Below are 24,718 nucleotides of genomic sequence, written 5' to 3' on the forward strand. Positions count from 1 at the left end.
AAAAAAATAATTTTATTTATTTATAGCTGTGCTGGGTCTTTGTTGCTGTGCAGGTTACTCTCTAGTCGCAGTGCACTGGCTTCTCATTGTGGTGGCCTCTCTTTTTGCAGAGCACGGGCTCTGGGGCACACAGGCTTCCGTAGTTGTGGCACATGAGCTCGGTAGTGGCTCCCAGGCTCTAGAGCACGGGCTCAGCAGTTGTGGCGCATGGGCTTAGTTGCCCACGGCACATGGGGTCTTCTTGGATCAGGGATTGAATCCGTGTCTCTTGCATTAGCAGGTGGATTCCCACTGAGCCATCTGGGAAGCCCTCTGCTGACTCTTTTAAGCTTCCTAGAGTCAAATCTAGTGGCCTAAGTTGCAGTTGGGAAGGCAGGACTAGAGTCGGAATCCTGGGGTGTCATTAGCTCCCCACTTCATCTCTGGGAATGAACTGGAGCTGTCAGGCTGTTTCTGCAGCTCAGTGTTTGGAGGTCAATCACTCAGGGAGAACTTGGCCCGCACAACCTCTGCCCTCACCTCAGGCCACTGCCAGCTGAGAATCTCCACTGGGAGGAGCCACGATGATTCAGAAGCTCAAATTTCAATTCTCAGAGGATCTTGGCTCAGGAGCAGATGCCTGAGATCCAACCTCATCAATGAATCTGGTCTTAACCAAAGTTCACCACATATTATTTTTTCACCTTCATCTTCTCTTCTATAAAATGGTTGCTTTAAATTTTAATTTGACAACAATCATGCATTGCTACCCTGGGGAGCCTGGTGATTGGGAGTGTCGGTGTGGGGTAGTTTGGAATAAAATCCTGATTTTCTTGAAGGTTGCTGTGTGGATCGTGAAGGCCTTTCACCCAAATAGCTCCAGACTGCCCTCTTCCAAGCTCACAGTAGAATTTCACTTCTATCCCAGCTGTTGGTGCTGGGTGGTCCACATGATGCTTTCTGGATGACACATTTTGAGTGGAAATAGCAGGTGTCACTTTTAGACTGGGTATTTAATGACTTTGTGAGGCCCTCCTGAGCCATCTTCTCCCCTCCGTACAGCCATGGGCAATGCTCAAGGTGGCTACTCTCTGAAGACTGGGTCCTGAAGCGAGTGGTTAGCAGAACGTCCCTGTTGATCTCCATAGATGTAAAGCATGTTTGAGAAATAGCTCTCCATTGTTTGAACTGTTGAGATTTGGGCATTTGTTTCCATATCACCCAGCCTCTCCTGACTGATACCTTTAGATAATAAAACACAGCATGCCATATACTCAGGCTGAATCTTGAATAGGACCTGTCTCTCCATGAGCCAGGAAAGAATCATCAGTGAGTCCCGACTTTCAGTGTGTGGTCCACGAAGGGGCAAGACCCAACTCAGAGTGAATAGTGTTCAGACCCCAGTGACGTCTCAAGGTAGACCTCGCAATGGAGGCTGACTTCAAAGACATTAGAGGACCCAGCACGCCCCTTCTGGGGGGGCCATTTCATGTTTCCATGTTTCCACCCTCTTGTGGCCTGCACCAGCATGGCGTCCACGCTCCTCAAGGTTGCGACCACAAGACTCCCTTAGTCCCATGCATACCTTCCAACGTGGTATCTGAATACCAGTGAGGGTTTTCCCAGGCCAGCAAACCAGCACTCTGGCCTTGCAGCTTCAAGGGCCGGCATCTGAGGGAAACCTGGGAGGCCAGAGCTTTGTCAGAGGGAAACCAGTGGTGGTGGAAAGGGGGTGGGGTGCTTCTCCTTCCATGGTCTTGCCTCAGATCCACATTATTGGTAGCACAGCTCATAGTTAAAATATATTCAGTATATTTTACAAAATCAAGTGAATACCAGGTTGCTAGCCTACTAGATGCATTCCCCTTCCTGCAAAGCAGTCCCCGCCAACTTTCCCAAGTCAGTGTGATTATATTTCAAATGAAATGTCACCAAATATTAAGGCATATTGGAGGCATCATATCCTACTAAACCTCAGAATGCAGAAGAACATATTTACATGGACAAAATTACGTTTCCTCCAGCAAAACCACTTTAACATCGCATTCAATAGACATACAATGAAAAGTGCTTGACTTTTTTTTTCTTGATTGACAGTGGCTAATAAATTTGATTCTGGAGTCAAGATGTCTAGCCTTGAAGCCAGGATCCATGCTTTGCCCTTGATGTGACCTTGAGCAAGGCGTTTGCCCTCTCAATGCCTCAGTTTCCTCATAGTTTAATTAGATCATGCCAGCTTGTACTGTAATGCTATTGGTCTTAATCAGTTAATGGCCATAAAGGACATAAAACAGGGCCTGGCAAAATCTTACCACTGCATAAATGTTAACTGTTTGTATTATTATTCCAAAAGTCAACCCTGTAAAATGGGGAGACATCCTAGAACTTGGCATTTTATAAACAGGAAAAACGCAATATTTCTTAAGGAGAGACAAGGGAATGGCTATTTATCAAAAACAGACCAGTGTTTATCTAACTTGCTGCATTGTGAGACTCTCCTGGAATGATGATGAAAACAGAATCCAGTTTTCTCTCAAAGGAAGTGATTTATCTGGTGAGCACCCTGTGGACAGCTGGCCTCAAGTCCCAGTGGCTATGTCCTTCCTGGTGATGGTCTTCTGAAATTCTTGGGCTAATGTCCTGAGAAAGAAAAGAGAGTTTTGATGAGGGAGAGGAGCAAGGAATCTTTCAGCTCTCAAGAGTATCTACCCAGAGGCACAAAACCTCCAAGCTGGATAGACTGGTATGACTGAAGTCTAGAAATGCATGTTTGCAAAAAGAACACTGAACTAAGAGCTGGAAGACCCCCGAAGTCCCCCTGTACATTCATACGTGGATACACACACATGGACACACACATAGACACATGCCCATGGACATACACACAAATGCATACACGGACACACACATAAATGCACACACAGACAAATACACACATGTACACATATGGATGCACACAAATGCACTAATGAACACATAAACGCACATACATGGACACACACAGGAGCACACACTCAAGTGCACAGAAAGACACATGCATACATGTATACACACATATGCATATGCACACACACACACACGCACACCAAGAGCTCCCTGAAGCCCAAAGGTCCTTATTCATTTTTTTGTAGTGAGCGACCAACACAAACCAGCTCTTAATGAATGTTCCTGCATTTATTCACTGAACAAATATTTACTGAGCACCAAGCATCAAGCACTGGAGAGAAAGTGTGAAGCGGATAGAGCCTCCAGCCTTCTCGGTGCTCAGGGTCCAAAGCTGGGTCTTCACTCTCTTGAACCCCTGCTGTCTCACCTATAAAACGCGGGTTTGAGGCTGTATTCGAGATTGATGTGGAGGCGGGGTCAGCCAGGTTTGCTCTTCCCTGAGGTCTGAGGACCGCGTCCTGGAGCACCCGACGCCCAGGAGCCTGCGCCTCCCCCGTCCCCGCAGTGGGTTTTGTGGTTCTGCCTGGGTGTCTCTGGGTACTACGGACTCTCAAGCCCGGTGCACCAGTTCTTGGACTCAGCTCTTCCCAGCCCTCTGCCCTGCAGAGAGGGAAGGGGAGGGAGGCCGGGGGTTGATTCAATTTGAGTGAGGGAAAGGTGAGACAAACCACCAAGGAGGCTTTGACCCTGCTGTCCCCGCTCCTCACAAAGACCCTCCCCTCCACCTACCCCTGCTCATCCACGCAGACTACACCGCCTTGACCAGACACTCACTCCCCAAGATCCTGCTTCCGCTGGTCAAGTTTGGGGAGGGGGCGTGTGGGGAGATTGTTCGCGCGCTCCGCCCCGCCGCACCCGCCGGGACGCCCTTGGACTGGGTCCCCTGAACGCGAGGCCCCGCCCCACCCCACCCGGTTCGGCCGCCGGGAGGGCGCGCCAGACCTTGCGCCCCACCGGGTCGGGTAGGGTGGGGGTGGTCCCTGAGGGGGCGGTCCCGGAGGGGCGGGCCTGCGGGGGCGGGCACGGGGCCCCGCGTGCATGCTGATGAGCTGGGCCGCCGCGTCACTCCGCACCGGCGCCGTGGCTGCGGGGCGGGCAGCAGCCGCACACCAGCCGAGCGCCTGCCGGCCCGCGCCTCCCTCGCTTCTTCGGGCCCCGAGGCCCTCCCCGCCGCCCCTGAGAGGGGGCCGCGCCCCTCTGAGGAGGATGCCAAGTGCCCCCTGCGCCCACGGCCCCGGGCAGCCCCTGCGCGTGGGGAACCCGGGAGGCAGAGGGGCGCGCTGACAGGGCGCGGGTGGTGCTGAAGGGACAGCTCCCGGGCGCGGGCGGCAGAGCGCGCAGCCCTCCCGCAGCATCCGCCTGCAGCCCCCTCCTGCAGTTCCCGGCCCTCAGCCCCTCTCCTTCAGCACCCCCAGCCCGCAGCCCGCGGTGAGCTGGGCTGGCTCATGGTCCCCGAAGCAGCGGGCCAGACGGAGGCTCCTGTGGCCACCGGGCCCACGGGGATGCCCCGCGGGTGAGGCAGCCCCCAGCTTCCAACCGCGTTCATGGCGGTGGCCAGGAAGATCAAAACTTTGCTGACGGTCAACATCCTGGTGTTCGTGGGCATCATCCTCTTCTCCGTGTACTGCCGCCTGCAGGACCGCTCAGAGGGGCTGGTGCAGATCGTTCGCAGCGCCGACCGCCGGGTGCGCAGCCGGCACGCCAAGGTGGGCGCGCTGGCGGAGCGCGAAGCCATCCTGCAGCGCCTCGACCACCTGGAGGAGGTAGTCTACAACCAGCTGAATGGTGAGCTGAGCCAGCGCCCCGCTCGGGACAAAGAGGATGGGCAGAGTGGTTGCGGAAGAATTATTCCCGGGCTTGGGACGCTGAACTGTGTCCCTGGCGCTACAACCTGCGAGGACCCCAGGGACCTGGTGGCCAACCAGGGCTAGGATCGATTTCCTGTTACTTGGGAAGTGAGTCAGGTAGAAGGCAGATGGGAATAGAGTCTCTGTGTAGCTGAGGGTGCTGGCCTGAATGACTATGCATACACTTATGTGCCCAGAGGACACTTGAGTACCCCAACCCACCAGTACACATGAAGGGATTCCACCTTGTTCCCAGAGGAACTGAGAGAACTTCTAGAGGCTGTGGGACCTGTGTTAAGAGCAGGCAGTGCCCAGATCTAAGAGCAAGGGAGTCTGCCGTGCTGCTTCAGGAGCTGTGGGGCATCAGGGCTAAGCCCAGACTCACTTCCATCTCTTGGGGAAGAAGTGGAGAGAGGCAGGATGGCTATGCTGCCCTTCAGAGGTGTTCTTTAGATGCTGGTGGAGAAAAGTGGGCTTCCCTGGTGACTCAGACAGTAAAGAATCTGCCTGCAATATAGGAGACCTGGGTTCAATCCCTGGGTCAGGAATATCCCCTGGAGAAGGGAATGGCAACCCACTCCAGTATTCTTGCCAGGAGAGTTCCATGGACAGAGGAGCCTGGTGGGCTACAATCCACGGGGTTGCAAAAAGTTATGCCCCAACCACTGGCGCTGTTCAGTTCCCTATCCTGGGGATGCTCAGGGCTCAATCAACCAAGTCCTGTGGGCTGAGTATGAGGCTGTGAACCTGTGACTCATGGACAAATAGAGTCTAGGTCCTGGCAGGGGCTTGGCAGATATTAATTACCTAAATGCACCCTGAGCCATGGTGCTTGGGAACCTGGAGTCCTTGGAAGCTTCTACAGGAAATGGCTCCTGGAGGTGGGCTCCTTGTTTCATCCCAAGCGGATGTGAGTCACCCTGAGGGTCAGCGTGGGAGTCAAGGAGGGTCAGGGCCAATGTGGAGCCAGGTGGTGGGGGAGGAGGAGTACTTTTCCACATTGGGTTGCAGCAGAGCAGAATAAAGCAACTGCTGCTCCCTGGGCTTACTCTGTGCCAGTGTGCAAGGAGGAAAGGGGAAAGTTTTTGTTTACCCCATTAGTAGGCTTTCCCCTTCTGTCCTGTGCTATTCTGGTTTCTGCACCAGCAGCCCCTGGCAATGTTCTTTAGGAAGTGTCTGTAACAGGCTCCAGCAGGAGCTGTCTGGGAGCCAGCTTGCATAGACAGGGCCTGTTCTGCACATCACTCAGTCCAATGTGGAGGTCCTCTTGGGATTTCCTTCTGGATGCCCAGCTGGCCTTGGAGCAGCAGCTCTGAACCCGAGGCTTGGTGATGCCCGGGATACGGGAGTTGTCTGCAGCCATGCCTTCCCTCTCTGGGAGAGTAGCGCATCCTCTGACTTCCCAAGTGCCTTCTCACCACCCCTGAAGTCCTGGGTTTTTGTCTGGAGGTAGTTCTGGTGGGTTGCTCAGCTTTTCTGATCTTCCCTATTCAGCTGAAACCACGAGGGGAGAAAAGTTTAGTTCAGCTGTCACTTGACCATCCCAGTGGTGATTCATCTCCAGGAAGGCAGTGTGCCCCGGTAATAGCACACAGCTTTATTGAAGTGTGTTTGCCAGGGTGTTATGGTCTGTTTTATGGGGAGAAGTGGAGGATTATATAAAAACATTGGCAGCACGTCGCGTTGTGTAACATCCTGACGGCCAGCTCAGCGCTGAGAGCCGTTCTCCCCCCTCCCCCTCGTCAAGGTGAGAAAGAGCCGGGATTCTTGGAGGCAGAAAAAGCCAGGACCTTCGGCCGACTTTCTCGGCACTGGTGGGAGATGATGAAGTGTTTTGAGAAAGTGGAGTGTCATTCCCAGGCCCACCCCAGCCTCTCCCCCTCCTTTCTCCTAGCTTCTTCCTCCTCCCTCCCCTCTTCTCTCTTCCTACTCATCTTCCCACCCCTTTCTCCTTTTAAAAATCTTTTCTCCCTTTTCCCTTCACCAAATCTCTTTCTCCTATCAATTTCACTCTCTTCTCCTTTCTTCACTCATCCCTTAGCCCAACTGTTCTGTCTCTCTCCAATCTCTGCTGTGTCTCTCCCACCAATCCCACTCTATCTTGCATCCTTATCTAAGACCATGTGCCTAGCATAGTGTCTTACCCAGGGGTCATTCAGTATTTGTTTCTGGATGTAACAAGAGAGCCCCAATCTAGCACTTAGCCCGGGTCAGTCCCTAAGGAGAGGACAGTGCAGAAATGGGGTTGACGTTTGTTCACAAGAAGCCCTTTGAGAACAGTGCTCATCCTTCAAACTGGCATAGATTCCTCTGTTAAAGGATTTTAAAGAACGACAAGGAGAGTGCTTCCCAGAGAGGCAAACCACAGCCCTTTACACTAGTGTCTGTTGTATTTTAGATCCAAGAAATAGGATATGGATTCCTAGGAGCTTCTACTTGATACGAATTCAGCTCAGTTTAGAAAGGAGAGGGAGAAACCCCAACAAAATTGATTTATTGCTTATATTTCCTTTGCCTTGGCTGCTTCCTAGAAACACTTCTCCTGGCTTGCAGTAGCTGGTGGGGAGGAAAGATTGTCCCTGGGGAGCAGGGCCCAGAAGCAAAGCATCCTCCCCAACACCCCCCACAGCCTTTCTTTAGCTGGTCCAGTGCCCTTTACTTGAAATGTCTTGTTGACTCAGCAAAGACTTATTAATGGTGTGTGTAGGTTCAAATTCACAGGACCTGGGGTGGGGGCAGATTTTCTTTAAGGAAAGGCAGTGTAGTCACATGCTGTATGTACATGAGAGTTTGCTTCTTAGTGCTCAAGGCAAGAAAAAATGTTTATAGGCAAAAATCATCCTTCCAAATATCTTAAACTGCACATCAAGTACAGCATCCCTGGTTTCATGCCTGCAACTGGCACAGTAAGTCTTATGAAGGTGAAATTGGAGAACCTCTAAGCTCAGTGGGCTTCCCTGATGGCTCCGGCAGTAAAGAGTCTGCTTGCGATACAGAAGGCCTTGATTTAATCCCTGGGTTGAGAAGATCCCTGGAAAAGGGAATGGCTACCCTCTCCAGTATTCTTGCCTGGAGAGTTCTATGGACAGTGAAGCCTGGTGGGCTACAGTCCATAGGGTCGCAAAGAGTTGGACAGGACTGAGCAACCGACTTTCAATTTCACTTTAAGCTCAGTGAGAAGGGAGAGGAAATCCCTTTCAGTTGGTCATATGTTCAAGCCCTTCTGCCTTCTATGACCCCTTAGGAACAGAGGCTGAATTAGAGCTGGGAATGGGAGGGGGAGGTTTCCTTTTGGGTTGGTTGGCTGCTTTTTAAAATTCAGACACATATGTGTTAATTCCCTCTAACTTGACCCTCTAACCAGCCCAAGTCCCTCACAATCAGAGGTCAAAGCCATGTATCCTTTGTACAGATGGAAAAGCTGAGGGCCGGTGAGACAGCAGGGCTTGCTCAAGGTTGTTTAGGAAGTTAGTTGTGGCAGCTGCTAGAAGCATACTTGCTTTAGAATGATCTACATTTCTTAACTTATCAAAAGTTCAAGTTAAAATAACAGAAGCTCGAGTTGTGGTATGTTGGATGATGGCCTTGCACATCCCAGGTGCGGGCCGCCTCCCACCAGCTCTGCCAACACCACTTCCCCTCCAGTGGGAAGAAGTACTTGCTGGCCCTGCTCTCTCAAACTAAAGAAATTCACATAAGACTGGTGCTGGGTTTTGCCATAATTGTGTACCACACCTGTTCTATTGTTCATCTGAGGGTGGGAGTTTTTGTCTGTTTTATATACAGTTCTAATGGTGGTACCTTGCACACAGTTCATGCTCCAGAAATATTTGTTGGATGAGAGAGTGAGTGGATCTTTCCCTAAACGATTGATTGTTTTTGTTTAGAATAAATTTATTTTAAAAGACATTTGCAAATCACCACCATACCCGTAAGCAGGAGGGGACTAGGCGAATGAATGTAACGAAAACAAAATCATGCTCTTTAATTCCAGCGTGACAGGGCTGTCAGCAGAGGCTCAGAGCCAGAAACCTGCCCTCTCTTTGTTAGAAGGGAGATTCTCAAGTGTGGGGAATATATTGGCATGAAACCAAGACTTTCTCCTTGAAGAAATCAGGGGATTGAGACAGCCTTTAAGAGGGGATAAGTCTCACGGTGTGAGTCAATGTTATTTAATGCTGTGTTTGTTTTCTGCCAACAATCCTGTCCCACGTGCTGGTCCTCCCAGGATTCCGACTGCACACTTTGGGAAGCCTGGGTCTGTAGCAGAGTATTGCTTAAGGGGATGTGATGGGGGGTGAATTGGGTGGGAAGAGTGGGGAAGTGGCTGTCAGGTTGCTAAGGGGCACTTGTCCCTGAGGCTGCATCCACTGTAGGGGGCCCAGATCAGGAAGCTGAAATCCTAACAATAGTTTGAGCACACATGAGTGGTTTTTTTTTTTTTAAGTCTTTATTGAATTTGTTACAATATTGCTTCTGTTTTTACCTTCTGCTTTTTTGGCCATGAGGCGTGGAGGGGGTTGTTTGACTTGAATCACTTTTTCTGTTCTCCTCCATTGGATCTCAGCTCCCTGACCAGGGATCGAACCCACACTGCCTGCATTCAAAGTCTTCACTACTGAACTGACAGGGAAGTCCCCACCCTGAGTTTTAGTAATTGAAGAATTTTGGAGTTGAGACCAGGAGGTGCCTGGGGAGAGGCGAGAAGGAGGAGGATGGAGAACGCCAGGTGGTCATCCTGTGTTTGCCTTGGCCCCTCAGGCTGCAGGGGGAACAATCCCCTCCATATGGAACTGTCTTTCCTGCACTGTGGTGCTTGCTTTGGTGGTAGGCAGGTGTCAGAGCTGAGAAGCTGAATTTGGGGAGGTGTCTAAACAGTCCCCACCTGGCATGGGAATTCAAATATCACATGAGCGCACAAGCCATGTGAGGACAGCAAGTGCCTCAAACCCTGGCATGGGGTGGATGCCCGATCAGTGCCCTTCAAGTGACCAAAGGATGAATGCCACAGGTGGGTGGAGCCTGCAGGAGAGTGTGGTGGAGGAGGGGCAGGGTGGGTGTCTGAGAGGGACCTGTAAGGTTCCTGGGGACGGCTAGGGGCTGGTTGCCCCTCTGGACCACTCCTCACCTCTGTGGTATGCCTGTCCCAGTCTGCCCATTCCCGAGAGCCCATGTACATAGAAGGTGCTGATTTCTCAAGAGGGGTTTTCAAGCCCTTTTCTATGCACGAGCAGCTCCATTTTGAAGATGCCTAAGATATTGCACTTGCAGGGCATGTGTGTTTCATCAGAAAGATTTCCCTAGTCATTGTGAATTTTAATTCCAGAAGTAGCTCCCCGCTGGTTACTGGGCCCTTCCAGCTCGAGTTCATCAATCTCCTCCATCTTCCTCGAATCTGCTTTATGAGTTAAAACGTCCTGCATTGCTGATCCCAGCAGTCAAAGCCACCATGGCCGGAGAAATAGTTGCCATTCGTTCAGGATTTAATCACGGGTCTTGGCAGGTCTTGCCTCAGAATGGCAGCAATTAATTGGTTGGCCATTTCCTCCCCCAACCCCCGCCCCCACCCCAGGTCATTAATTGGCTGGTCTCTCCCCCTGCCTCTGTCTCACATCCCCCACTGTTGTTGATTTACTACAGAAAGTGAAAAAATAGTTGGTGCTCGCAACTAGAGCCCAGGCTTTTACGCAACCACGGCCAGCGGGGAGGCTTTTGACATGAATGGCTTTTTCCCGTTCTCCTACATGGGAGCCGCCTGCAATTACATTTCACTCACCCTGAGAAGATTAACAGCATGTTGGTTTTGTTTTTTTCCCCCTTCTTTGCCTGTGCTCTTCTGCCTGCTGGTCTGCCTGTGACCCCATCCAACCACCAACCACCCATGTCAGAACAGCCAAAGCCACTTCTAGTCACAGAGGTTAGTGCTGTGCAGTCCTGGGCCTTGGCATCTTGGGGTGACGAGAGGCAGGGGTGCTTCACCCTGAGATAAACTCCCCTCACGCAATTCCCCTGGGAGGAGCAGACCTCACTCTGGAGGGGCTGGCTCTATCCAGAGACTTTGCAGATTCAGCAGGGGCCCCACTTCTAGGAATAACTCAGGCCAACGGTGACCCCCACCTTGGGAGCCTGCTGGGGCTGAGTGATTGCATTTACAATTCAGCTCAGCCATTTGCATATTTCAGAGGTTCGGCACTCTTTTCTGAAAGGACAGTTTATCCTTCGTTGGCTGGTAACGCGACAAAAATGTCTCTATGCACTTCCATATCCCATGTCCTTCTGGGGACTTTCCCGCCTGGGATCCAGCTCTTGGAACAGCTTTTCTGCTCTTTGGTCAGTTTTTCTGTTCTGCTCTCAAAAAGCACAGGTACCCTCAAAGGGAGGATAGCCAGGTGTCAAAGGAGGGATAGGGAGAGGCTGATTCACGGTGAGATGGGTCCTTGGAAACTGCTCTGCAGGCTGAAGCGCTCCCGTTCTCTGGAATGAAGGCACTATCTCCTTTATCCTTATCAATCACTCCTCATGTGTTCCTGATGCTGAGTCAGGGTGGAGGCGTGAAGGAGATGCAGGTCCCTGCCTCTCAGGGCTGACGTCTTAGGGGGGAGGCAGGTGAGCAACGAGTGGTGTGAACAGGGCGACTCCAGACAGAAAGACCACCAAGAAGAGCGATGGAGAGTGGCTGGCTGGGACGGGGTCCCACTTTAGACGGGGTGTGGCTTGAATAGCATTTCCCCAGATTCATGTCCTCCGCGAACCTCAGAATGTAGCCCTGTTTGCAGATGCATGTAGATGAGGTTGTCCTGGAGTAGGGCGGGCCCTGATCCAGTGATTTATGACAGTATTGTCCTTGTGAGATCAAGAGGGACACAGACATAGAAGACAGAAGGCAGAGAGAGAGACTGGGGTGAGCGTCTACAAGCCAAGGACTCCAAGGACGCCAGCAACTCCAGAGGGTGGAACAGGCAGGAAAGACGCTTTCCTGGAGCCTCCAAAGGGCGTGTAACCATGATGCCCTGAGTTCTGACCACCAGAGGACCACAGTGGCTGTGTCTGCTGGGACACTGACTCCGAGGGTGGGTGGGGAGCTCCTCTATGACGATCGAACTCAGATGTGAATGAGCTGTGAGGGGATTGGGGAAGGGCATCTGGGCAGGGGCCAGCCGCACGTGAGTGGTGCTCTGCTTAGTCACTCAGTCCGACTCTTTGCGACCTCATGGATTGTAGCCCGCCAGGCTCCTTGGTCCATGGGGATTCTCCAGGCAAGGACACTGGAGTGGGTTGCCAGGACCTCCTCCAGGGGATCTTCCCAACCTATGTGAGTGGAGAGCACTACGAAGGAGGAGAGGACCTCCTCCAGGGGATCTTCCCAACCTATGTGAGTGGAGAGTGCTACGAAGGAGGAGAGTGGTGTGTGGCTATCAGGGAGGACATGGGACTGTGCTCTTAGGAAGGTGTGCTCACACACCATAAATGTCCTGTGTGCCAGGAACGCTTGGACTTCATCTGCAACCATGGAAGTCTGTGCCTCCGTCTAGCTGGTTGGATTTTTAAAGCACATTTATGATTTCACTCAGATCTCTGGGACCGAAATGAGACCCACAGTGGGTGGCAGTACATGATCTCTCCAGCCACCCGAGGGTCGGGACAGTCTTGATTCTGTACCTGCTCAGCCTGTGACCTCCCTTGGGGTCCCCAGTCAGGGCTTCTCAACATATTGCTGTTGACATCTGGACCAGGGAGTCTTTGCACATGGTGGTAGGTGCTGGTAAGCTGTTGAGCAGTGTCTCTGGCCTCCACCCATTAGATACCAGTAGTCCTCTCTGCTCCCACCTCCAGCTGCGGCACAAGAAATGTCCAGACATTGTCAAGTGTCCCCTGGGGGCAAGAAAACTCCCATGGAGATCCCTGCCTTCTGTCTAGAGCATAGGGATTGACTGACTGGGTTCATACTCCCCTCCACCTCTCAGGCAAGTCAGTCAGCCTCCTCCAATCTCAGTTTCCTCATCTGTAAAGTGGGGATGATGGAAACACCAACCTCAGCAGAACCTTGTAGAGGCAAAAAGAATTGGCTTGAGTGAAGGGGGTCATCCCTGTGTCCAGTGTGATGGCTAAGCCCACACTGCTCAAAGTTCGGGATCCTGCTGGGCACAGGAAGATTGCCATCCTGAGGGCTGTCCCCCATCCATCCTCTGTTGACCTTGCTGACTGTACCAAGATAGTCTCAATTCAGTGGCAACATTCCTGTTGCATGCTCTGAACTTGCCTATCTACCTTTAGAGCCACCCCCAGGCTCAGCATCCTTGGCTGGCTGTGTCTCCAGGTAGACTTTAATAGCCAAATGCTGTTTCATTTTCTATTGATTAACATTTTGGGCAAAGGATAGCGGTCTCCTATCTTGCGTATCAATACATCACTTATTTAAGAAGCAAATTCACTTGATTCAAAAGTGCATCAGTTTAAAGGAGGCTATTAAGCGACGTGAATTTAGCGGTCTACAGAGACATGGATACTGCAGGAAGGCTGAAGGAAGGACCAGTGTGGGGCTGCTGTCATGGATGGCCTCGGGGCTCCGGGCTGTAGCAGCTGGTCTTGGAAAGTGGCCTCCCCTGGGGTTGCGGATTGATGGCTTCAGAACTGATGAAGGGAGATGCTGGACTCTGGAGCCATGCTCTTTCCAAGGCTTTCCAAAGCTCCGAGTCTGATAAAACATAAATAAAAATAAAATAACCAACTTGTGCAGATATAGCCCTGACTCCTGGGTCCTGAGAAGGAGGCAGCCGCATTGACCACACCCCCGGCCACTCCCCAGCACCCCCCACCCTGCCTCGCTTCGCGGGGGTGGTCCACCTTGGCAGGCAGTCCTGCCATACACGTCTGGCCTGGCTCAAGGCAGCGACCTTCAACCTTTCGGTCCTCCAGAGAGGAGACTTGCTCAGAAGCCTCAATGTTGGGTTTTATTTTTAAGTAAATGAGGCCAAGTACAATGGCTCTTAATATGCTGCCCCAGGCCTAGCAGTGTGCCAGAGAAATAAAATCTACAGGTGCCCGGCCTGTGATGGATCCTGGTCCCTGGTAGCCGCTCCAGTAGCCTCCTGGCTGGCCCAGAGTAAACCCCTTCCTCCTCCCTGAGTTTTCCACCTTGGTTAGAAGTGAGGCTTGGCTTCAAGGGTAGAGGGCCAGTGTGTGCCCAGAGCCAGACACAGGGCTGGTACAGAGGGAATAATTGCTGGGACGAGGAGAGGTCCTGATGGTCCCAATTGTGTGTGGACTGAATTGCCAGATGGGACCTCCTGGAGGTTGAGAGGCTCAGGGCCACAGCTGGTTCATGAGTCTCTAAGTATATTTCTTCAAAAATGGAAGAAATCTCAACAGGAAGTTACCAAAATAGTCATATATTTTAGACATTTGTATGTAACGAGTTAATGCTTTTGATACTGGAGTGAAATGTAGTTGTGCTGTTCACAGGAAGATCATGGAATTTGTAGAAATACTGGTTCTTGCAGACGTCCTGGTCCGAGAACACAGCATGTTTAGAGGTGTGTGATGAATACCTTCTTCTCAGGCTCCTGCAGGTCAAAGGCTGACATGGGTCTCCTGGGGAGGGGGCCCTGTGGAGGCTTTTCCTGCCTGTTTTCTTGCCTTTCCTGGGGGTTCAGCACCCATATCCTGCATCCATATCTGGCCTCCATCTCTGAATCCAGCAGCATTTTGCCTCTTTGTGCCATTCTCCCAAAGTCACATCCCAACCCTCACTCTCCTCTTCACCTCCGTCTTCCACCTTTAAGGGTCCTTATGATCACAGGGGCCCACCAGATAATCCAGTTCAAACTCAGCTGATGAACACCTTTAATTCTTTCTGCCATGTAACCTAACATATTCCCAGGTTCTGGGGGCTGGGATGTGAACACCTTTGGGGTCCATGATTCGGCCTATCGCAGAGACTACTGAACATGGAGACATGCTGGGGGCAAAGTAAGGCAGGAGATAAAGTGTCAGGGGAGAGACACTGGCATCTCCATGAGGTGTCCAGAGAAGGCTTCAGGAAGGGAGTGACTTTTAAGTGAAGTCTGAAAGTAAGGGAGGGGGTGTGAGTTGCAGAGATCTGAAGGAGGGAGCTCCAGGCCCAGCAAGTGCAAGAGTCCTGAGGCACAGTGTGTGCTGGAGGGCTGGCTAGAGAGCTGGTTGGGGGAACTCGTGCTAGAGACTCACAATGGGAGCTGTATGAGTCTGCTCCAGCTGCTGTAACAAAGTACCACACATGGAGGGCTTAAACCACGGAAATTCGTTGTCTCACAAGTCCGAAGGCTGGAAAACCAAGATCAAGGTGCTGGCATGGCTGGTTTCTGATGAGGCCTCCCTTCTGGCTTGCGGATGGCTTCTTCTGTGTGCACGAGCATTCCTGGTGTCTCTCCCTCTGTAAGGCCACAGTCCTATTGGTTTAGGGTCTCCCAGTGACCTCATTTAATCTTAATTACCCTCCTGAGGCCCCTCTGTAGGTCCAGTCACATTGAAGTTAGGTCTTTAACATACAACTCTTTTTTTAAGTATTTATTTATTTGCCTGCATGGGGTCTTCATTGTGGCACACAGGCTCCGGAGTGTGCAGGCTCATTAGTTGTGCCATGCAGGCTTCGTTGCTCCTTGGTATGTGGGATCTTAGTTCCCTGATCAGGGATCAAACTCATGCCCCCGGCATTGCAAGGTGGATTCTTAACCACTGGACCACCAGGGAAGTCCCCTCAATGCTCGGCTTTTAAGAGGACATAGTTGAGCCCATAGCAGGAGTTAGCACATGCAGATGCTATCAAAACCCACGTAGCCTTATGGTCTCACCCAGACCAGGGAGTGAGTACAGGGGAAGAGATAGGTTGGCTGAGCTGGGACACTCTACCAGGAGATGAAGAGTAGCCAGAAGAGAGGTGAGGCAGACCAGTGTCTGATCCCGGGAGTCAAGGGGACCAGCACTGCTGAGTGCTTCAATGGGTCACACTCCATGAGCACTGAGGGCTGACTGCTGTTCCAAGGGTGGGGGTGACTTGGACAAGTCAGTTTAGATGCAGGTTGGGGTGAAGTTGGAAGCGGCAGACATGGGGCCCTTCTGCAAAGCACTGTGGCTGTTGGGGCTGGATGACTGTTGGTGGTGGGACCCCCATGCAACATGGGACATGGAGAAGTACTGTCAAATTTCCCCTGGGGGCATCTCCTCCCCCAACTGAGAACGAGTCCTGTGAAGGAGGATGAGATGAGAGTCTGTCCTGGAGAGGGAGATGGGGCTGACAGAGGATGTTATTTCCAAGATAAAAATTAGCTGAACGGGAAGGATTGGGTGCTGGAGCCCATCCTGGAGCCCATGAGAGGGTGCCACCCCAGCTCAGGAGCTGGGGCCTGGCCAGCACCTTGGACAGCTCCTTCTGCTCCTGGACAGTAGGTGAGCTAGCAGGGTGGGGTGGAAACTGGGGTGTTCTCTTTTTTTCCATTTTATCAGAGAGGCAGCAAATAAAGTTATCAGTTGAGGTTTTGATTCCTGGGTTAGGAAGATCCCCTGGAGAAGGGCATGGCAATGCACTCCAGTATTCTTGCCTGGAGAATCCCTTGGACGAAAGAGCCTGGCGGACTATGGTCCATAGGGTCACAAAGAGTCGGACATAACTGGAGTGACTTAGCACACATGTACTATTAAATGGTTTTTTTTTTTTAAAATATATGTCTGGTTATGTATTATCTACATCTTATTTCAGAATAAGGGCCACTACAGATGTGTGTTGTGAATTGGGACACTGAGTTGGTGGGGCTGAGAACACCTCATAGGACAGGTAGGAGCCTGGGAGAGGCCGCTAAAGGCCTGGGGGGCTGCAAAGGCCTGGGCACAGAGGGGCCTCCCAGCTGCGAGGGGAGCTGATCTCCTCCCTCTTCGTTCCCCTCAAGGGTGGTTCATCCCCAGGCCTTTTCCCAGGGGGAAAATTTAGGAAAGATCCATCTCGCTCCAAGGGTAAGTGGGCACTTGCGGGGGGCTGCCCGGCCAGCTATACCTCCTCTGGGATTCTCATCTTGGACACCCCTTCCTCTCTGGCACTGTCACCCCCACCATCCTTCTCCTCCACCCTGAAGATGTTGCCACCTCTTGGAGAGCGTTCTCGGGTGAAGGGCTGCTCTTCTTCCCACACCCTGACCCCTGCTTCCCAGCCTTCACATTTCTGGGGGAGACCCCAGGACAGAGCTTGCTCACAGCTCCAGTGTTGAGGCCCAGCTATTGGTTGGCATTGTTCTGAGATCATTCACACTCACCTGATGGTAACAATAACCAAGGTGGTTGCACCATGCTTTGGGCTCGAGGTCTGTGACCACGTTTGGCACTCACAGCAGCCTGTGCAGGAAAGAATCTATCTTCAGTTCGCTGATGAAACCATGGCCCAGCAAGGTCAGCCCCCACTGGCAGCAGTGGGACTGGGACCCAGGCACACTGGTGCCAAGGTCCCTGCCTTGCACCGCCTCCCCGACGATGTGCTGGGAAGACATCAACTTAGAGAGCTCGGTGGTGAGGACCAATACCTCCTGCTTGAGCAAAAAGGACTACTTTTACTTTTAACAGAATAGTTAAGTCACATCGGTTCTATGTGCAGCCCGCATCTGAAACCCAGCAAGCTTCAACTTTATTCCAGAGAAAGACAATAACAGAAAGTGCCTGGGATTGTTTTCACACTATTTGAGCATATTGTGGAAAATGTGTTAATATTCTGTGTGCTTGAGCACTTTGCAGTGGACACAGGGAAGCAGACACGCTTATATCTTCCTTGATGGGGGCAGAGCCTTGCAGCTGCATTGTGACTGCGGAGTCAGAACACCCAGGTGAGCAGCCCTGCTCCCTGCAGCCTTGTGCAGGTTCCTTCACAGCCTTGCTCCTCAGTTTCCTCACCTGTACAATGGGATGAAATAGTAATTATCTCTTGGTTTTATTGTGAGAAGTAAGTGGAGGAAGCATGTAAGCTCGTGGGGGTAATGCCTGGCATGTGGTTCTGGCTCGGATGACCTGGTTCAGCACCAGCTCTGGTTTCTGCTTGTCCACAGTTTCTCTGACCTCCCCTCACCGAACTCCACCAGCCCTGTGGTTCTCTTTCTAATGCAGCCCCACCCCTGCAGAAAAACACCATGCTCCAAGATGTCCACGGGAAGTTGAAGAAGGGGGATCAGAGAGATGGCTTAATCCAATTAATACTTTACTCACAGAACATGATCTGTTGTGCAGAGCACAGGAGGGGGTGCCCAAAGCTTGGAGGTTGGGTGCCTTCCTCTGAGAATTTACAGTGAGGTGGGAAAGAGGCAGCCAACTGGCATTCTCTGGCCTCTAAGGCATTGAGTATCAGCGACAAAAGGGATCACTGTGTTGATGGGTTGTGTTGAAGGTCAGGAGGGCTTCATGGATGAGGAGGAGTTTGGAGCTGCACACTGGAGTTGGATGGACCTGGGTCCAAACCCCTGCTGGATGACCATGTCAGGCCAGTTCTCCTTGCTGAGATATGCTTTTCCCATCTGTGAAATGGGAAGCATGATTACCCTTCCATGAAAGGATTTTGAGGAGTTTAGACAAGGTGATGCATGTGAAAGTGCCTGACACATAGGAACTCCTCAGAAATGTCAGCAAAGACAATGGAAGGAAAAGAATTGAAATGGGGCAGAGTTTGAACAGATGGGTAGCGTGATGCCTGATATATAACATTTTCTCAATAAATTTTTGTTCCCCGGATGGGTGGGTGAATTTATGGACGGGTGGAGGGAGGGGGGAAGGAAGGATGCTTGAATGGATGAGTAGATGAGTGGGAAGGTGGATGGATGATGCATGATGGACAGGTAGACCTTCACAAATCCACTTGACAGTGGGCCTATGAGTCTCACATCTTGTTGGTTGTTGGGATGGAGTGAGTTTATTTTCCATGAGAGAAGGATGTGAATTTGGGGAGCTGGGATGAAATGCAATGGAATGTCTGTGTCCCCCAGATTCCTATGTTGGAGGCCTAACCCTGGTGGGGCCTCTGGGATGTGATTAGGGTTAGGTGAGGTCATGAGGGCAGCCCCCGTGATGGGATCACTGGCCTCCTAAGAAGAGGAGGATGGGAATCTCATTCTCTGTGCATACACACACCAAGGAAGGACCCTGAGGACGCAGCAGGAAGGCTGCTTTCTGCAAGCTAAGGAGAGGGTTCTCATCAGGAAACAAACTGTTCTCACCAGGAACCTTGATCCGGACTTCTCGTCTCCAGAGCCATGAGAAAGAAATGTCTGCTGTTTGGCCCCCTTTTGGTGGTACTTGTTATGCAGCTTAAGCTGACTGAACTGGGGGGCCGCACTGGGAGGGGGCACTCTGCCTTTTCGAGGTCAACATAAGCTCTCATGCTTATCTATCATTCTTTGTCTGGAAGGTCAGTCTCCAGGACAGAGCTCGGGGCAGTACTCCTGGTTCCCATTCTGTTTCCTTTTCTTGGGGGCCTGTGGCGGCCCATTCATTCATTCCTGCGTTCATTCCTTCGTTCATCCATAAGCACCTCCCGTGCACAAGGTCCTGGGGCTCTGGCCTGAGCATGGCAGGCAGCCACTGCCCGGAGGGCAGCATGCAGGCCAGGGCGGAGCCGGGCCCTGTCCCCAGTGGGGCTGTGGGCACTGAGTCAGCCTCACTCTCTGGGCCACCCAGGCTCTCGGCTCCCTAAGGACCCAAGTGTAACCTCCGAGGTCTCCTCCTGCCTGTGACCCCCAGAGCTGGGCTGGCCTATGGGGCAAGCATTTCCTGGGAGACTCTGCCATCAGGACTGGAGTTTGATGCCATGGGCATGGGGGTGTAAGGCCCTGGCCACCCTGACGGTCTTGGGAGGCTTTACTCAGAGTCAGGTCATCTTGAAGTGAGAGGACACCCAAACATCCCCCATTCCTGCTCCCCAGTAGCAACCAGACCCAAATCCGGGGACATATTCCTGCACAGAGCTGACAGAGGGATGCTCCACGGCCCCACGTACTTAACAAAGTGAAGGAACCAGGAAATCCATTTTGCCAGATATTTCCAGTCATTCCTTATCTCCCTTGCTTTGGTCCCATAAATATTCATATTGGTTGAACACAAGTACTATGTGTGAAGATTTATCAAATACTGTATTAGTCTCAGTGAGAATATATTTTACAGGTACTGCCATGTCCTGCGAAATCTTCATGACTTCATAGTTTCAGAAGGGCAGTCAGTCTTCCCGCTATTGACAATATGTTATTGGTTTGGGTCCCCAGGGAATCTTAAAAGACCTGTCTGTAATGAAATTACCCGTTGTGTTTGGAGAGCGTGGATAAAACAGAAGCTGGGAGGGACGTTATCTTCAAAGGCAAACCAGGGGCTCTTGCTTTTATCTCCGCTTTGTAATCATTAAAATTAATAGCCAAGCACGTAAAATCGGCCTAAATTCTCACCAGGGAAGAGAGAGGGAAGCCGGGGTGGTGGGATGTTTGGCTTGCCATCGTTGCCACCCCTCAACCCTCAAACCCATGCTCTGTGAAGTCACTGGTCAAGGTCACGGGTACATGGAGGACTGTCAGGAGCCTGGTGAGTGATGAGTGGGTCATGGGGGGTAGGGTGTGTTTCTCCATTGCAAACTGTGGAGTCCCACTTTCTGGGTGATGCTAGGAGAGGAGACTGATGGCGTCTTTGTTTTGTTCTGGCTGCACTGTGTCTTTGCAACACATGGGCTTCTCTAGCTGTTGTGTGTGGGTTTGATTACCCCACGGCATGGGGGATCTTAATTCCCCAGCCAGGGATTTAATCTGCGTCCCCTGCAGAGGAAGGTTGATTCTTAACTGTTGGACAACCAGGGAAATCCCCTGATACCTCTTTGATCCCAGAGGAGTGTAAAGATCCACCACTTGGTGCCACCCGTCTGGAGTCTGTTCTTCTCGAGCATCCCAGTATGTTTGCCGTGTGCTGATCATCTTCAGAAAACATGGATTTATGGTCTCATTGGAGGCCTGGAAGGGTAAGTTTTGCATCTCCTCCTCCAGGTTCATTGGGGGTGAGGGGCTGGAAGGAGGAAGGTCTTTAGTAGAGCCCCTACTTCCCATACCCGTTCAAGGCCTGTGGGTCCCCAAGCTGCCCAGAGGCTATGTGCCCCTCACAGGGGTCCATCTGGCCCACTGTCTTCCTCCCCTTTGTGTCCCTAAGTTCCCCATGTTCAGAGCATCCTCAGGGAAAAAAGAAAGTTCTGGACTCAGTCATCTCTCAAATCCCTTCTGTTCTTCAGGTTTGTCCTAGTAATTTCTTCCCATCTTGTCAGATACTTACTGCTTTTTCACAATTGATCTTGCTACTTTGTTTTAAATCTAACATTCTTAGGTGGTTTTAGGGGGCAAGTTGGCCTGACCAGCCTGGTCTGACCCTATGGGTCCCCTACTGATGGAGTCCCCTTATCTGGGCTGCCAGCTGCTGTGTGTCCCCAGGGGTGTCCTGTCCAACCTTCTGGTGAGGACGGCCTCTGACTTCCTGAAGGTGTCTCCATCCTAACTCTTCCTCTCAGATTATCTTGTGACCGGCAGCCTCTTCATTTGGGCGGCTTCCTCTCTTGGAATATTGGCTTAAGTTGCCGTGACAGATGGAAATCAGTGACTCAAAGACAAGCTGGAAGCTTGAAAGCCACGCTTCCTTCCAAGTTGAAAAATCACAGCCACCCACATAGCCCAGGTTTCTGTGCTGGAAGGAGTGGGTTGGCCAAGTGTGAAATGACTTTGCCGGGGGAGAGGAAGTTTGCAGGGGCTCCTCTGGAGCTGGTGGCTTCGTCTACGTACCTGGAAGGCTCTTGGCCCTGGATGGACAGCCAAGTCCCTCTTGGGTGGGAGTCCACTGGGGAAGGTGGACTGGTCTTTCTTGTTGTGGTGTCCTCTTGTTCCTAACATTGACCCCCTTACTTCTCTGGGGGCAGAATTCAGAGTTCTGACAAAACCCTGATTGATAAGATGTAACTGCACCACACTTTGTTTTTCTTATGGAACATGAAATCCAGAGGATGGTGGACATCCTCAAGAGCCCAATCCCATTTAAGTTCCAGCCCCCACCTTCCTCTTGTGTGACAGTCAACCTCATGGTCACGCAATGGTTGCTTGGACCCCAGGCATCGAGTCCTCATTCCAGGTAGAAGAAAGGGGGAAATAATGTAGATAAAAGGCAAAAACCAAAAGCAAACCCCACATATACTAGCTGAGCCTGTGCCTTTTAGACCCGTTTCCCAGAAATTCCACCCAGAAAATTCCATTTAAATCTTAATAACCAGATCTTGGGCATATGCCACTTCTAGCTGCAAGGTCAGCCCAGGGAGGCGAGCGTTTTAGCTTTTTTTTTTTTTCTATCCAAAACAAATTGTGATTCCACTAATAAAAAGGATGGAGAGAGTAGATGCTAGCCAAGCAACCATGGGGTCTGCCGCTGGCCTTTTTCTTACAATTCCCCCCTCCCCTCCCCCTTCCCTCTTGTATGAGTTTCCTGGGGCTGCTACATAACAAAAAACCACAAACAGGGTAGCTGTAAACATCCAGAATTTATCCTTTCCCTGTCCTAGAGGCCAGAAGTCTGAAATCAAAGTGTTGGCAGATTGAATTCTCCTGGAGGTGCTGAGGCAGAATCTGTTCCAGGCCTCTCTCCAGCTTCTCTCGGCTCCTGGCAGTCCTGGCTCCCGGGCGATCCTTGGCTTGTAGGTATTTCACTCAGATCTCTGTCTCCCTCCTCATGTGGCTTCTCCTTCTGTAAGTGTCTCTCTGAACTGTAAGGACACTCATCGTTGGATTTAGGACCCACCTCATCCAGATGACCTCACCCAGAGTCCTTAGCTTACTTAATGTCTGCGAAGACCCTGTTTCTGAATAAGGCCATGGTCACAGGTTGCCTCTGGACAGGGTTTTGGGGCCACCATTCAACCCACCACCCCTGTCCATTCACCTAAACCGAGGGCACAAGCTCTTGACTTCTCAGGGGGCTGTGCAGAACCCGCAGCGAGGGTGGGGCCGTGGCCCTGCCTATGTAGGGTTGGGGCCCTAGGCTGCAGCCTGTGAAGAAGCAGACCTGTGAAGCCATCCTGCCGGATCCTTCCAAAGGAAGGCTTCCCACAAGACCTGCTTGCATTGATTTCTACGAACACCACGTGGGGACTTGGTGTGCCTCTGGGACTTGATCCCCATGCCGGGCTACCTGGTTCTTCTTGTTTGCTGCTCCCCTGCAGGGTCTGGGCTGTCTGCTGAGGGTCAGTGCCCAAGTTTCCTGAGGTACACCCAGCCTCTGGGCACCCCAGAACCCAGGCTCCTGTACTCTAACTGTCTACCCTGAGGTTCTGAGGAGTCCAGTGGCTGGAGCATCCCTCTGGACTCTAGGGTCAGGGTACCCGGGACAGCTAGAATCCAGGCCTGGCCCTGCCTCCACCTGGCTCCTCAGCAGATGCCTTCACCCCTCTCTCCCTGAGCTTCTACATCTGACAGTCTGTCCCCCCACCATCCCTAGGGCACTGTGGTTCACATGTGCTGACTGTAGACAAAAGTTGTTGGACTGTCCAGCCCAGGGCTCCTGGGAAGTACTGGTGAGAGCAGACTATCCCAAGATCCCAGTTCTGGGGGCCTCCCCACTCTCATGAGACTGCACTTCGGCAGGCAGGTCTCCACCCAGCTCTCTGCTTGGTCCCTTGCCCTATCCTGAGGATGTCAGGATGTCAGGCCAGGGGCAGAGGAGTGAGGAAGGGACCACCCAGGATATGAACATCAGTAGCTTTTACAGCGGCTTCTTCTGTCAGGTGCATTTCTCCACTGCTGCTGTGACAACTCATTGGCTGGGAGTTGCTTAAAACCACACAGATATTTTTCTCTCACGGTTACAGAGATTGGGAGCCTGAGATGGGTTTCCCTGGGCTAAAATCGGGATGTCGGCAGGGCCGCACTCTCTGAAGGCTTCAGGGGGATCCTTCCTGCCTCTCCTGGCTTCTTGGGGGTCCAGGGGTCCCTTCCTTTGTGCCTTTGCTGCTGGCTAAGGCTCTATGCCACGGGCCTCCTCTCTGTGTCAGATGCCCCCGCCCTCTCCATTCAAGGGCACTTGTGATGGCATTTGGGGCCCTCCTGGGTAAACCATCTATCTCTCATCTCAAGGGTCATACCTTAATCCCACCTGCAAAGTCCCACATAAGGCAACTCGTTCACATGTTCTGGGGATTAGAACCTGATACCTTTGGGCTTCCCTGGTGGCTCAGAGGTTAAAGTGTCTGCCTCCAATGCGGGAGACCCGGGTTCGATCCCTGGGTCGGGAAGATCCCCTGGAGAAGGAAACGGTAACCCACTCCAGTATTCTTGCCTGGAGAATCCCAGGGACGGAGAATCCCATGGACGGAGAAGTCTGGTAGGCTACAGTCCACGGGGTCGCAAAGAGTCGGACACGACTGAGCGACGGAACGGAACCTTTGGGATACATTACTAAGCCCGCCACGCCCATCCCAGCTAATAGACACAGACCCTGTTTGTTAACTTAATGTGATTTTTTTCTAAAATATGAATGAGTCGCTGATATTTAGAGATGCGAATATGTACTGCCGCCTTCTCTGGGAAGTCTGGAAGATCCAGTGCTTTTGGACCCGTTAGATCTGGAGCAGTGGCTGCTGCACGTGGGGCGTGTGCACCCACTCACCCCATCCCCACCACTCCCTTTTGCCCCCTGACACATGCCAAGCGACAGTCCTATTTATCATTAACAGCCGTTGTCACTTTTCTCAGGGCACAAGAGAAAGGGTCTGGGAAACGGGATCCGAACTCCTCCTAGCCGCTCCCCCCTCCCCACCCCCCACCCCCACCCCCACTATCCTGCCTCCAGACCCAAGTCAGTCCCCCCTGCCCCCACACTGCATGAATAGCATCTCACACCCGTGCTCTGATAGAGCCGTCTCCTCCTCCCCGTGGTGTCTTCCA

General features: G+C 51.9%; 1 protein-coding gene across 1 annotated transcript in view; it reads left to right on the plus strand.

The window, feature by feature from the left end:
* The first annotated feature begins 4,469 nt into the window (after positions 1-4,469).
* The window catches only part of GALNT9 (polypeptide N-acetylgalactosaminyltransferase 9), a 116,292-nt gene continuing 96,043 nt past the window's right edge, over positions 4,470-24,718 (plus strand). The window contains exon 1 of the mRNA XM_055405089.2: positions 4,470-4,710. Coding sequence (XP_055261064.1) covers positions 4,470-4,710 — 241 coding nt within the window. The remainder of the gene's footprint in view (positions 4,711-24,718) is intronic.

This window comes from Moschus berezovskii, chromosome 19, assembly GCF_049115385.1.
Source record: "Moschus berezovskii isolate FMDL1 chromosome 19, NW_MosBer_1.0, whole genome shotgun sequence".
NCBI classification, from domain to species: Eukaryota; Metazoa; Chordata; class Mammalia; order Artiodactyla; family Moschidae; genus Moschus; species Moschus berezovskii.